The sequence below is a fragment of the Mobula birostris genome, chromosome 2 (genome assembly GCF_030028105.1).
Source record: "Mobula birostris isolate sMobBir1 chromosome 2, sMobBir1.hap1, whole genome shotgun sequence".
Taxonomy (NCBI): Eukaryota; Metazoa; Chordata; class Chondrichthyes; order Myliobatiformes; family Myliobatidae; genus Mobula; species Mobula birostris.
Window position 1 is genome coordinate 208,546,461 of NC_092371.1, and position 15,541 is coordinate 208,562,001.

Genomic DNA, 15,541 nt, shown 5'->3' on the forward strand with positions numbered 1-15,541 from the left:
GTTAAACCCGTGATAGAAACTTACCTGCCTAGCAAGCTCATGAGGTGGGTGGGAGTGCTTGAGTCCAGCCGGAGTGGAGGAACAGTAACATGGGCAGCAGCATGAGACCAGTCTGGGTGGTAATAGCTGGATCCATTCAGAACCGTGTGCGCCAAGGTTGTTTCCCCATATATAATATTGCCTTTAAAAATTACATTGGTTAAAACTGCACATCAAAGTGCTTAATTTATATAGTTATAACATGCTGGTTAATTGATGTACACATAGAGGGTTCACTTAAGTTTTGTTCAAGTTGGATAGTGACCTTTTCATTTCTATTAATTTGTCTTACACAAATGGACAATTTTGGTAAACTGGAGAGAAATTAATTTGCAGTAGGTATGATTATTAAAGAAACTTGGTTACTTTCATGAAATACTTTCAGATTTGTAATTATTTGTTTTACCATGTTAGAAACCATTCCATGAACAAAGCAGCTTCCAATTTATTACCACCTGTCCACTCAGCTGATGAATTAATCCTCCTCTATGTTGAGCCACACTTGGAAAAGGTATTGAGAGTAGCTAGGACAGAGAATGTACCCACAGTGGGAAACTTCAAAGTACACTATGACCATGAATGGCTCTACTGATGGTAACAAGCTAAGCAATTATTAACTACATCACAGGAATAAGGCTGCCCGGGGGGGGGGGGGGGGGTGGGAATGGACCATGAAGACCAAACATACTGCACTTCATTCTCACTATCTACTCATATTAATTTATCCTTTCATTGCAGTTGTTTTGGTGTACCTAAAAATGAGGTACTAAATATGGTGAAGCTACCAAAATCTAGTAAGAATGCAACAGATGAACTAAGTAATCTCTAAATCAATGGATCACATCTGTAGGCTGGTACTTTCAGTTGCATATATTGGGAGGTAATTCATTAGTGAATTGGAAACTTTTCCCAGATTATTTCATTATCATTGGCAGTACAGTCTAGTCACATTTACTGACTGTAAAGTTGATGATTTATATCTGAGTGGACCTTGGTTTTCTCCTGCCCATGTTATTGCAGACACAAAACTTCAATTTGATTAAATTTACAGGGTACTTAAAAAAACAGTTGACAGCAAAGACAGTGGAACCAGGCAACATCCCACTGCTAGCACTGAAAATCTTCCATGCTTCAAACTACTGTATTTTTTTTTCCAGTATTTTTGCTGCACTGTCAGCTATCCAGGACCATCCTAACCAAGGACCACCACCCAGGACATGTTCTCTTCTCACTGCTGCCATCAGGAAGGTGGTATAGGAGCAACAGGATGCACATCACCAGGTTTAGGAACAGTTATTATCTCTCAATTATCAGTCTATTGAACCACAGGGGACAACTTCACTCGCCCAATTATTGAATTTTTTCCCCACAACCTATGGACTCACTCTTCATGTCACGTTCTTGATTTTTATTTCTATTGTATTTGCACTATGTCTTTTGCACATTGGCTTTACACGTTTGTTTGCCCTGCTGGGTGCAGTCTTTCATCAATTCTACTGTGTTTCTTGGATTTACTGTGTATGCCCACAAGAAAATAAATTTCAGTGTTATATATGGTGACATATGTACTTTGATAATAAATTTACTTTGAACTTTGAAAAGGTCTAATCAATCCAACAAATTAACACACCCTCAGTCAACAAAATGATGCAAAATGTTATTGATGGGGCAATTAAACAGCACCCTGTTCACCATTGCCCGTGAGTATGTTTCTCCAAACCTTAAAGTGGACAAAGGAAATGAATTCTGTTAGCTGTGGTGAGAGCAACTGCCTTTAATACCAGATATTGTGTGGAAGAGGCATGGTAAAATAATAAAAGGAACACTAATCAAGGGAACAACTACATTGCTGGAGTTGAAGCTCACACAAACAAAGGTAGTCATGACAATTAGCAGTATCTCATCCCCTCACCAGGATATGTCAGAGTTCCTCAGAGCAATGTTCTAAGCCAAACTATCTTCAGCTGGCTCATCTATGTCCTTTTGTCTAACACAAGTCAAAATACAAATCAATATTCTGATTGTGAAGTTCAGTTTTCATTACAACTCCCTAGAAAATGAAGTAGCCCATTTTGCATGTACACCTAGACAATATTTTGGTATTTTTGGTATGGCCTGCTTAGGCTCATGCACTCAGGCAATGGTGATGTCCAACAAGGTAATTTGACCAGTTACTAGTGGTATTCAGCGTTACCACTGCTGAGCTTCCAACCGTTCAGAGCCTGGGTTCACCATCGGCCAGAAACTTAACCAGACCATGCATGTAAAGACAGCAACTGTTATAATCAGTGAGAGGTTAAGTTTCCTGAAGCTCTAAAACACCCAAAATCTTTCCAGCACCCAAGACTCCAATTTTCTTAGTTTGTCTGGATGACTGGAGCTCCTTTAACACTTGTGGCACTCAAGACCATACAGCTCCTCTTTTGTTTGGCAGTTAATCATAAACATGCAACAAATACATTTCCCACAATTGTGCACAATGCAGCTGTGTGTACCTTTTTAAAAAATCCATTAGAGATGCTTACTATTCTGGATGCGCCATCCTAAACCGTGATCTTAGCAGGCCAGGCAGCATCGAGAGAAGAGAGTTTCAGCCCGAAACATTGACTGTTCACTCTTTTCCATAGATGCTGCCTGGCCTGTTGAGTTCCTCCAGCATTGTGTGTGTGTTTTGTAGTGCACCACAAATGTGGAGTTTGAGAAGCAGAGATGTGAATAACTAAGCTTTTGGTTCAGCTTTCTAACAATAAGTGGGAAGGTTGTACACTGAATAATGAAGGCTGAAACTAAAGTTAAGAATAACATATTTTCTTTTAAGAAGTAAAAATGTATGACTAAAAATGATAAAGATCAAATATCAAAAAATGTAACATCATGTACAAGAATTAAGAAAGCAAAACAGAAATTGCAGATCACTTAATTTCTTAATTTCACATCTGTCATCAAAATGTTGAGATTTATCATTATAGGCACAATAACAGGGCATTGAGAAAACCATGAATAATTTTTCAATCAGGTCATTAAATTAATTAAGGAGCATTTTGGGGATTTAACAAAGAGTAGATAAAAAGGGGAACCAGTGAATCTTCTCTTGACTTTGAAAAGGCATTTATTGACCCGTAACAAAAAATAGAGGTAAATTACCCTGGATAGAGGATTTATTAAAGGATGGATAGCAGACAGTAGGAATAAATGAAGTGAATACAGTTTGACAGACTCACTTATGAAGTATCACAGAATCCTCAGTTATTCTTGACTTGCGTTAATGGATTAAGTGGAAATTTATAGAGTGTAATCTATTCAAATTTGTTCATGATACAAAGCAGATGGGAAATCTATTATAAGGAAGAAGCAAAGTGTCACCAAAAGGATATAGATCAAGTAAATGAACTAACGGGCAACAGATGGAGCATAAATGTGGAACAATATAATTTGATATGATTAGAGAAAGAATTATTTTAACTGTAGAGATGTGTGAAGGCTCAAACAATGCAGAAAGCAAATAAAACAATCAGGAAGGCAATTATGTGGTGATCTTTATTTCAATGAGTTTTAGGATAAATAGATCATACCAAGTCTGCACAGCTTTGACAACACTGTCTCAATACATGATTATCATAAGTTTATTACTCTGATTCTTGAGATGAGGTTATCCATGTACAGAAATTGTATAAGACTGCCCACAAACTATATAGCTTAAATGCATCTTTAATTGATTCATATTTAAAAGAACAAGCAACTCAGACTTACTGAATGGAAATGGTATCTTTACCTCAAAAAGCAGACAACTTTCATACACCAATAGTGACAATCAAGAATAGTCTTTTGCAGAATATCTGGGAAAAATACGTAAGATTTAACAGTCTTATTTTCAAAACACTGGTAACTAACCTTACCATGCATCCGTGCAGAAGCAATGACGTTAGCTGCTGACTTGCTTGAGATATTAACCAAATATAATGGACAATGGGTCTAAAAGGGAAAATTAGAGTTAGTTAACAACTCCCACTACAATGCTGAAATATACTGAAACAATCACTTCATTGAAAAACTCACTCGATTCGCAATTATGATGGCACGATGTGTTGCTTCTGCTTCAACCTATATGAAACAAGTAAGAAGTATTTTATGTTTTTTAAAAAGGAACATAGATAAGAACATAAGAAATAGGAGCAGGAGTAGGCCATTCGGCCCATCTAGCCTGCCCTGCCATTCAATAAGATCATGGCAGATCTGTCCGTAAACTCAGCTCCATCTACCTGCCTTTTCCCCATAATCCTTATTCCCCTACTATGTAAAAACCTATCTAACTGTTTCTTAAGTATATTTAGTGAAGAAGCCTCAACTGCTTTCCTGGGCAGAGAATTCCACAGATTCACCACTCTCTGGGAAAAACAGTTTCTCCTCATCTCCATCCTAAATCTTCTCCCCTGAATCTTCAGGCAATGTCCCTAGTTCTAGTCTCACCTACCAATGGAAACAACTTTCCTACTTCTATCTTATCTATCCCTTTCAAAATTTTGTATGTTTCTATAAGATCCCCTCTCATTCTTCTGAATTCCAGACAGTATAGTCCCAGGCGACTCAATATCTCCTCATAAGTTAACCCCATTCATCTCTGGAATCAACCTGGTGAACCTCCTCTGCACTGCCCCCAAAGCCAGCAGATCCTTCCTCAGGTATGGAGACCAGAACTGCACACAGTACTCCAGGTGTGGTCTCACCAGTACTGTACCCTGTATAGTAGCAGCATGACCTCCTTGCTCTTCAATTCAATCCCTCTAGCAATGAGCCAACATTCCGTGTGCCTTCTTAATAACCTGTGGCACCTGCAAGCCAACTTTTTGCGATTCATGCACAAGCACTCTTAAGTCCCTCTGCACAATTTGTTTTTCCACTCAGTTAGAGTCATCAGCAAATTTTGCTACGCTACACTCAGTCCCTCTTCCAAATCATCAATGTAAATGGTAAACAGCTGTGGGTCCAGCACTGACCCCTGTGGCACCCCACTCACCACTGACTGCCAACCGGAGAAACACCCATTATTTAACAGAAATCACTGGAGGGAAAAGAGCCTTCTAATTTCCTTACAAGAATATGAGCAGGTCTCAGAAACAGATATAATTGCTGGATCTTAGAATGAACTTTTATGGCACTTTTCTTAATAACGCAAATGGACAATAAATGTCTTCTCTTAGATTGTGCAGTGGTCAAGTAATCATTTCAAGGAAATTCTGATAGTTCTTTCAGTAATGTATCTGTTTTCTAACTATTAGAATACTAAAATGCAATTAATACTTTAATTGAAAATAGCTGTCAAGAACTTAAACCACACAAAATTATAGTGGTATATAAAATCATGAAGGGGATAATAAGGTGAATTGTCACAGTCTTTTTCCCCCAGAATAGGGGAGTCTAAACCTAGAGGGCATAAATTTAATATGCAAGGGAAAAGATTTAAAGGGGACCAGAGCTGGCTTGCCCATGGAAGACAGAGAGTAGTGGTGAAATGCTATTATTCTGACTGAAGTCCCGTGACCAGTGCTGTTCTGAAAGGATCAGTGCTGGGACCTCTGTTGTCTGTGGTACACATTTATGATCTTTAGGTGATGGATTAGCAAGTTTGTGCATGACATCAAAATTGGTGGAGTTGTGAACAGTATAAAAAAAACTACAGTGGGATACAAATCAGTTAATAGATATGGGCAAAGAAAAAGTGGACGGAGTTTAATCCAGGGAAGTGTGAAGTGTTACACTTTGGGAAATCAAATGAAAGGAGACAGTATGCCGTTAATAGTAGACTCCTAAACAGCATTGAGGTACAGAGGGATCCTGAGATCAGGTCCATAGTTCACAGAAAATGGCTATGTAAGTGGATAAAGTGGTAAAGAAGGTGTACTGCATGCTTGCATTCAATGGTAGGGGTGTTGAGTAAAAGAGTGAGGAGCCATGGTTCACCTATGTAAAACTTTAGTCAGATCATACTTGGGAGTATTGCTTGTAGTTCTGTTTCCCACGTTATAGGAAAGGATATGGCTACTGTGGAGGGTGCAGAAGTGGTTTACCAGGATGAGGTCTGAAATAGAGGATTGAGCTATCAAGAAACTTTAGCTATACTTGGGTTGTCTCCCCCGGAGGTTGAGGCGAGGCCCTATCTATTTTAAATTGTGAGATGTATAGATAGGGTTGACAGTCAGAATCTTTTCCCCAGGGTGGAAAAGCCAAACACCAGAAGACATGTTTTTAAGTTTACAGCTGATGCGAGAGGGAAGTTTTATTTTTAAAAGCACAGAGAGTGGTAGGTGTCTTGAATTGTTTACCAGGGCTAGTAGTGGAAGCAGGCAGTTTGGTGGAGTTTATAATAGACACAGTGTTAAGGGAATGGAGGGATATGGATGATACATATGAGGAAGATATTTAGTACAAATTGACAGCAGGATAACATTGTGGGCTGAAATGCCTGTTCAGTTTAAACTGTTCTATGTTCTATCTGTAGCAGCTTCTTTTAATATTTTTAAGCTTTCTTTTTGAGAGTAGAAAGTTTGAGAACTGAATAAGAGAAACAGCCAGCTTCAACTTATAGATCCTTCCTAGACAAAAAGGTGAAATTTCCTGATTTTCCAATGGATCAAAAAGAATCACGCAGAAAGAGTATCACTATTGTCAGATAGTACAAGATTTATATAAACTTATTGTATTTCTCACAAGTGAAATACCTGTTTTTAGTCTACATTTCTTTATTCACCCTGATCTCCAAAAATGTTTTCTTGTTCAAGTGAAAAATATGAATAAGCAAGCCCTTTCAGAATATCAGAAGATAAAAGACTGATAATAAATTATGTCATACTTGTGTAGATTCAGCGTGCATCAATCATTTTAATGTAACAAACCTCTTCAGGCCTGCTGATGTCTATTCCCTCAGGTCCAGTGATTCCCAATTCAAGAGCTTCTTTTGCACCCTGGAAAGAAAAGCACTTTTTTAACATCCCTTGGAAGTAAGCTAGCCTAAAATAATTCACTTATTCTTTCACAGGAAGACCTGTATTCCAGGATATCAATAACAATGAACTAGTTAAAGCTTCAAAGGCAATCTGAAATTTTGCTGTCAAATTCTCTATAAAGATATCTTACATTATATTTTAAACTTTTTTTGAATGCTTGTGGAATTGTTTCAAATATTCTTCACTTTATGTCAGATAAGGGCAAAAGTTTAGGGGTAACATGAGGGGCAACTTCTTTACTCAGAGAGTGGTAGCTGTGTGGAACGAGCTTCCAGCAGAAGTGGTTGAGGCAGGTTCAATGTTGTCATTTAAAGTTAAATTAGACAGCAATATGGACAGGAAAGGAATGGAGGGTTATGGGCTGAGTGCAGGTTGGTGGGATTAGGTGAGAGTAAGAATTCGGCACGGACCAGAAGGGCCGAGATGGCCTGCTTCTGTGCTGTAATTGTTATATGGTTATATATGAACAGTTACCTCTGCAACAAGGTCTCCATTTTCAGCATGAACACAAGCTATGGCACCCAGACTTTTACATGTACGAAAAATCTGGTAAAGTTCATTATCTCGCAGCATGTACTGGTCCTTGTATGTCATGTATGTTTGGAATGAATTCACACCATGCTCCTTCACTAGTTCCTCCATTTCAAGTTGTACCTAAAAAACAATTTTATAAAATACATGGATTGATGATTTGGCTGAAATGCACATAACTTATTAAAAGTTCAAGAAGTTTCATCAGTAAAACTAAAATAACAAGGAGGGAATGTGGACCCTCAAACCCACTTTAGTATTCAGTGTCATATCTGAACTTCAACATCATTCTTCTGATTCCATCATGCTATTATTCCAGTTTCAACTATTCCGCAATAAGGCAGCTACAGCCCTCTGGGTAAAAATTTCAAAGATTAGCAAGCCAAGTAGGTAAATTTTGCGTTTCAGTCCTGACTGGCAGATCCTTCACCCTGTGGCAATGAGCCTGATTTCCAAACATTCTTCAAAGAGCAAATTACATTTCAGTAATTAACCAATCAATTTCACCTCTGTATTCTATTACGTCTATTTATTAAAACAGTAACTTCACTATGATTTGTGTATAATTTTTTTAAATGAAAGCATATTCTGTTCTATTCCTTCACAAGGCTTCCCTCACTTCCTCCTTTTAAGATAAATGAATAATTTCCTTAGTGAAACAATACAATTTGTAGTTCTACAGGTGTGCCGTCTTCACTACTGCAGCAAGACTTCCTGTAGTCTTAGTGCCCTTACAATAAAGGCAAGCAATATCTTATCTTTCGAATTACTTGTCATTATTAATGCACAAATCCACATTAGTATCAGTATTTACCAGACGTATATAAAAGGTATCAATACTTTTGACTGCACTTTCAAACTACTTTTGATTCTCCCTTCTTGAATTCAACACTTGTAATAGAAATGGACAGATTACATTAATTTTTGGAGAATCATACTTTATTCAACAGAGAGCCTTTAGTGCTTGAAAATCAAGAATTAGTAAAAATAATTATGTATATTAATGAAGCACAACTTAAATGAATACACTTTGCCAGCAAGGTTTGCATTGACTGGAAATCCCGAAATGCCATTGAGAATGCCTTTGAAACCTTTCAGTTCTCTAGTGAAGGTACCTCCAGAACTTCCACTGTTGGGGAAGGAGCTCCAGTATTCAGACCCAGCAACAATGGAGTGACAATGACAAATTTCCAAAGGCAATACATGCAGCTTGAAAGGAAATCAGCATGGGCTTGCGGCATTCCCAAGTGCCTACTACCCTGTCCTTATTGGTAGCAGAGGGTACATGTTTTGGAGTTGCTAGTGGAATAGCTTAGGTAATTGCTGTGTAATTAGTCCATGGAATACAGTGCAGTCTCAGTAAGCCAGTGATGGAGGAAATTAATGGTTATGGTTGTACGCGGAATGTTAAGTTGCTTTATCATAGTTGGAACTACACCAATCCAGAGCATTCTCTAGTGGTACCCAGTCGCGGACCTACACTTGTCACCATGGTACTTATATTGTTATCCAGTGGAACTTCTGTTCGATGGCAAGCCTCAGGATTTTTATGAACCAGAAGTTATCAAAATCAATGCTATTAAATATCAAGGTTAAATGGTGGAACTGGTCATTGTCAGGTATTTTGGTTGGTACAATGTTAGTACAGAAAGAAGCCTTTGGCTTAACACATCTGTGCCAACTAAAGTGCCAATTTCAATTAATCCCACCTGTCTGCATACATATCCCTCTATTTGCTGCATATTCATGTGTCTGCCTAAATGCCTCTTAAACACCGATACCATGTCCGCTTTATCAGCTATCCGAGTAGTGCATACCGGGCATCCACAACCCTGTAAAAAAAAATTCCTATCTTTTATGCACAGCATTCTAACCAATGAAGGCAAGCGTGCCATAGGCCTTTACCTATCTGTGTTTACATTTTCAGCGAGCAATGAATTTGCACTGTGATACCTTTGTACAGCAGTACTCATAAGGGTCAGAGGTGGGTCTTCATCAGACCAATTTAAACGCACGTCAAAAGGCTGCTGCCTAGATTAAAGCACATGCCTTATGAGGATAGATGGAGCAAGCAAGGGCTTTTTCCTCTTTTGAACGAGGGAAGATGAAAGGTGACTTGATTGAGGTACACAAGATAAGAAACAGATTGAATAGATAGCTAGAGCCTTGTTTCTAGCATGGAAATGGCTTATAAGAAGGGGCATAATGTTAATGTGATTGGAGGGAAGTATAGGGGGAATACTGTATCAGAGGCAAGTCTTTTTAAAAAAAAAACAAGAGTGGTGGGTGTATGGAGTGCCCTGCCAGGTATACATTAGGAGCATCTAAAAAACTCTTAGACAGGCACATGGATGAAAGAAAAATGGAGGACTATGTAGAAGGAAAGGGTTAGATTGATCTTAAGAGTAGGTTAATTAAAAGGGTCAGCACAACATCATGAACCAAAGGGCCTGTACTATGCTGCAAGGCTCTAAATCATCTGTCTTATCCATTATACTCCTTAAATTAAAATAAACACACTTGCAGTCATCATTCTTGTTGTGTTCATTCTCCTAGTTCTCTGTTTCCCCTGCACCCCCCCCCAAAAAAAAACTGGAATGAGTTGATTTAATTAATCATGCATCTTCTGGACCAGCCTACCATGAGAAATCACTCCACTTGCTGAACTACTGCCTTGGTTCCAAATCCCCATCATATAAAACTTTTTCTGAGTAGAATTAGCAAACCCCACTCCCCCTGTTGGTACCCCTTCAGTTTTGGTGCAACCTGTCCTCCTTGTATAAGTACCACATGCCTTGCAGGAGAGCCCAATGATCCAGGTATCAAAAGCCATCGCTTCTACATGAACTCTTTAGCCACACGTTCAACTGTACTATCCTCCAACTTCTACACTCACAAGTCTGTGAAACAGTAAAGCCAAGAGGTTCTGCTTTCTACAATGCTTCCTAAAATTGTCCAGCAGGATCTTATCTCTCTTCCCATCTACACTGTTATAGTACCAATATGGGACAACTACCACTTGCTACTCTCCCTCCCTTTACATACTGCCCAGCACCTACTCAGAAAAATTCTTCCCACAAAGGTAGCTCTTGGGGGCTCGTGACTTCTCCCTGATCTTCCACAGTTTATCAAAGAAACACACCACTCTATTCCTACACATCAAATTGAAGCATCAAGAACTATTAGAATTACTAAATAAATCACTCAGTATCAATATACAGAAGGAAAAAGAACCTTTTTATTTATACAGAACCTTTAATAGAAACAATGCCCCCATGCTCTGCAGATCATTCTTTATTTTTTGTAAATCTAAGGAATGACTGTTTGACCTCAATAGTTACATACCCAAATACAGGATGGACAGGACAGAATACCGGAACTGAGAAATGCTGTACTAAACGGGACATAGAGGAAGTGCAAGCCATACAACAATTTCAAGATGTATTCAGAATTTGAAGTAATGGTGGTAAGTTTTGAAATGGGTCAGCAAGGCCAGAGCTCAGAGTGAAGTGTAACTCAAGACCTTACAACAAGTTGATAATTAGCAATACTTGGAAACAGGAACCAGCAAATGAAACATTTGTATTTGCTCCAACAATTTCTTGAACAGTAGAGGTAAAAACCATGTGAATAAAATATTCTGATCTTTGAGATGGAGAGAGAATGGGCATTATATTCTGCACAGAATCAAAGATGAACCAAAGCACAATTAGTCTTGATCAGGCATATGGTTGGTAAAAGATTCTGGGGAGCCCACAGACAGCGGTGGTGTAGTGGTATTAGCACCAGACTTCACGGCGAGTGGGCCTGGGTTCAGCTCCTTGGATGCTTTCCATCCGTGCTGGGTTGAGCATCGAGCAAGCAATTTGGTCTCACAAAAAACAGACAAAATGCTAAGGAAAAAGCAAGGCTGCTGCCCAATGTGCCACAAGGTGTGGAGAAGAATAACATAACAGACACCCACAAGAGTAATCTGTTATCCAGTAGTAAATACAAATAATCCCATCTGCATGTTTTTCCCATCAGCACTCATTAGTAAGGCATGCACATTTAATTACACTCAAGCAACAAAGTTTTGAAAATAATGTCTCGCAGCTGACTCAAGTTAAAGGTAACACCTACATGGGAAAAGGAAAGCTTTTTTAGCAAAAATCTCATCAAGTATGTTTACCTTTGAATATTCATTTATTTTCATTAATGAAAGATACATTTTGATGGCGGCTTCACCATTTATTTCCAGATTGATAAAACAGCTTTGGTGGGTAGGGGTGGGGGAGGGGTTAGTTGTTGAGGCAATTTTGGAAAAGGCCTGTTGATTTTTTTCTAGCAACAATCAAGAGTGTTCAAACAACAATATGCATTTTTATCATTATTCATCTTTGGTCTATTATTTCAAATATCAGTCATTGAATGAGTCCAATTCATTTATGCTCCACTGTGGATTATTTTCATCTCATCTATACTGAGTTTATTTAGCCATCTCCAGTCAACATACACAGAATTTTACAGCATTTGGGAGTTGAACTCCATCATGTCCATGGTGCACTTCCAGAAAAAAAATCCTATTTAATGGCTTAAAAGAAATTCCTTCAAAACTGTTGCTGTCTATCTTCCTGATGTCATTGTCATACGCATTAATCAACTTCATCTGTTGCCAATGTTTTATCCAAGTTCCAGTCAAAATCTTTCATTCTTGTCTCGGCAAAGGATATTTTGGACATCCATATATCCTGCACCCATACTTTTTTAACCATGCAGTAAAGCAACATTTATCAAGATGATAAAGCATGAAAATGACAAAGCATGTTTATCAAGTCATAAGACAATTTGGTTAATTCATCCAAGACTTACGAGAAAACAGTCAGTGTCTGAATTGGTTTTGATAGATCATTTTTTGAAAATGGCAATGTTAATTTACCTCCAGTCTAAAAGAACTTCCAGTGTCTCACTAATACATGCCATCTTTCAGCATTTTCTGTGGCTTCTTAGCATAAAACCGCAAGTCAATCGTTATGGAATTTGAAGACATCCTAGGAGTACATGATCAATACCTCAGGTCACAAGAAATTATTACTAATTCCTAATTAATCCTGTTCTAAAGATCTCAAATCCCTTTATTGAATTGCCAACATTATTGTGATAGGGCTCCAGTTTACAATGGCAGCCAGAGCTCATTAGCCTTGGCAGGCAGTTTATCCAGGAGGAGGGAAACTCTGATTCCAAACCTTTGAAGTGTCAAGGCAAGATGGATAGTCATGATGTGCAAAGACCCTGGGTCCATGGACACGCTTTGAGCATTGATCAACTGTGCCGCAGCCATGGGGAAATGGCCTACTGCCTTGTGGGTCAGTCTCGGGACAGATGAAGGCTAAGGGAGAAAATACTGATAGCAGATCCAGAGTGGAGCTCCCAAGGCAGCTGGATGGCGTATTGCGCCTCCTCCCGGCAACTCCTGCAGCCCCACTGGTAGCAAATTATACTGGTTCTAACTTTCCATTGGATTACATCAGCAAGGCTAAGAAGGTGATCTTGTCGTCTGGGTAGCCCCAAGGTCTCCATATCATCTGCCTAGGCTGGTAGCACCCTGGAGAAGTCACTCACAGCTACATCAAATTGACATTGACATTGCCTTCCTTTAGGACACTTGTCTGGCAGACAGCGGCTCTATCAGAGAGTCAAATTACACCACCTCTGACAAGGGAAATCTCAGCATGAGGCACGACTGTGTTGTGTCAGCTTTGCAGCGAGGAATACACCTGCAGCAGCTGTTGAGCCTCCATTGTGGGGGGGGGGGGGGAGGGCAGACAGAATCCTCACTCTCTGTCTGTCAACATCATCCAGCCCTCTCAACTTCATCAGCATCTATGGCCCCACTTTCGGTGCCACCCCTGAAGATGAAGATCTCTTCTACAGGACACTGGATAAAGCACTGTTCAAGGCACCTACCACTGAAGGGTTGTACCTATTGGGAGACTTCAATGCTACAGTATAAGCCAACAGCGAGGCCTGGCCCAGCTGTTTGTGCCCACATGGGCGTGGGAACAATGGGCAGAAGCTGCTAGAACTGTGCTGTTACCATGGACTGTATGCAACTAACACATTTCCAGTGCAAGGAGTTTCCCCAAGGTCTCACAGAGACACCTACATTATCGCTACTGGCACCAGCTAGACCTTGTCATCACCAGGCATGCAGATCTCAGAAGTGCCCTCCTGAGACGCCCGCGGCTATCACAGCGCAGACTGTGATACTGACCACACCAAAGAAGATCCACCACGTAAACACTGGGTTGAGCAAAACTATTGACTATCTCGCTTGCAGGAAGGCCTCTGGAACTAATGGTATCCCTCCAGAGGTTTGAAGAGCGGCAAACCAGCAATGCTGCATCAACTGCATGAGCTCCTTTGTCTCAGCTGGGACAAAGGCTACATAGCACAAGACCTGCAAGATGCCCACATTGTCACATTGTACAAGAAGGGTGATTGGAGTGACTGTAACATCTACTGCAGCATCTTTCTCCTCAGCACTGTGGGAGAGTTCTTTGTCCGAATCGTTTTGGCATGACTACAGCAGCTTGCTCAATGTGTCTACCCAGAGGAGCAGTATGGTTTTAGAGCAAGCAGATCCTCTATGGATATGATCTTCTCACTATGGGAGATGCAGGAGAAATGTCAAGAGCAGCAAAGAATTTGAACAGCTATGCTGCCTCAGACAGATCCTGCACATACCTTGGCAGGACAGAGCCACTACTACAGAAGTCTTACAATATGCAGGCATCCCTAACTTGTTTGCCCTCCTCAGCTAGAGGTTGCTGAGACGGTTAGGGCACGTCAAGCGCATGGGCTCTGGTGGAATCCTGAAAGACCTGCTGAATGGGCAGCTGGCAGAGAATACACATCCAGTTGTCGCCCATAGCTTTGCCTCAAGGATGTCTGTAAAAAGGATCCAAAGCTAGCCAACATTGACGTAAACAACTGGGAAAACAATACAGACAACCAGGCTGCCTGGGGTCCGGCAGTTCAAAAAGGCATGCAAAGAGCATAAAGTACCCACATCAATGAGTTGGCTGTCAAGAGAGCTCAGCATAAGGGAAGGACCACTCCAATCAGATGTCCATCTTCCTTCACCTACAGCCAGTGTGGAAGAGACTGTCACTCCAGAGTGGTACTCCTCAGCCACTCTAGGAAGTACATGACGAGCTGATTTTTCTCATGTACTATCCGGTGTCTTTCAAGACAATTCTTCCACACCAACTTTTCTGCTACTTAATTTGAAGAACCATCTAATATTAACAAGAAGCAAAGACAACATTAAAAAAGCATTCAATAAAAATTAGCCCTACCTGAGGAGCCCACCAGGTCACACCAACATGGAGTGAGTAGTCACAGCAGACTTTGGGATCCGCTAGATTTCTAGATTTTTCATAGGCCTCTAGGAGTGAAGTTTCTTTATCTGGTAATACATAGCCAATGATCATTGTTGTTCCTCCAACAAGTGCAGCCTGTAAAAAAAAAAATTATAATTAGAAATAAAGTAAATTGTGTTGGTATCACTTTGGAATTGGAATTGGTTTGTTATTTTTACATGTACTGAGGTACAATGAAAAGCTTGCCTTGCACACAGTTCACACAGATCAATACATTACACAGTGCAATGAAGTAATACAAGGTAAAACAATAACAAAATGCAAAATAAAGTGTAACAGCTGCAGAGAAAGTGCAGTACAAGTAGAATAAGATGCAAGGTCATAATGAGGTAGATTGATAGGTCAAGAGTACATCTTACCATACAAGGGAACTATTCAATAATTTTCTATCAGTGAGTAAAAACTGTCCTTGAGCTCGGTAGTATGTGCTTTCAGGCTTTTGTATCCTCCGCCTGATGGGAGAGGGGAGAAGAGAAAATGTCTGGGTGGATGGGGTCTTTTATTATGCTGGCTGGTTTACTGACGCAGCAAGAAATATAGACAGAC

General features: G+C 39.8%; 1 protein-coding gene across 1 annotated transcript in view; it reads right to left on the reverse strand.

The window, feature by feature from the left end:
• dpysl5b (dihydropyrimidinase like 5b) overlaps positions 1–15,541 on the reverse strand; it is a 60,986-nt gene that overhangs the window by 17,542 nt on the left and 27,903 nt on the right. Inside the window, exons 2-7 of the mRNA XM_072278870.1 lie at positions 14,912–15,070; positions 7,515–7,694; positions 6,930–6,998; positions 4,096–4,140; positions 3,936–4,011; positions 25–181 (exon numbers count right to left, since the gene is read on the reverse strand). Of these exons, the coding sequence (XP_072134971.1) occupies positions 25–181; positions 3,936–4,011; positions 4,096–4,140; positions 6,930–6,998; positions 7,515–7,694; positions 14,912–15,070 (686 nt within the window). The remainder of the gene's footprint in view (positions 1–24; positions 182–3,935; positions 4,012–4,095; positions 4,141–6,929; positions 6,999–7,514; positions 7,695–14,911; positions 15,071–15,541) is intronic.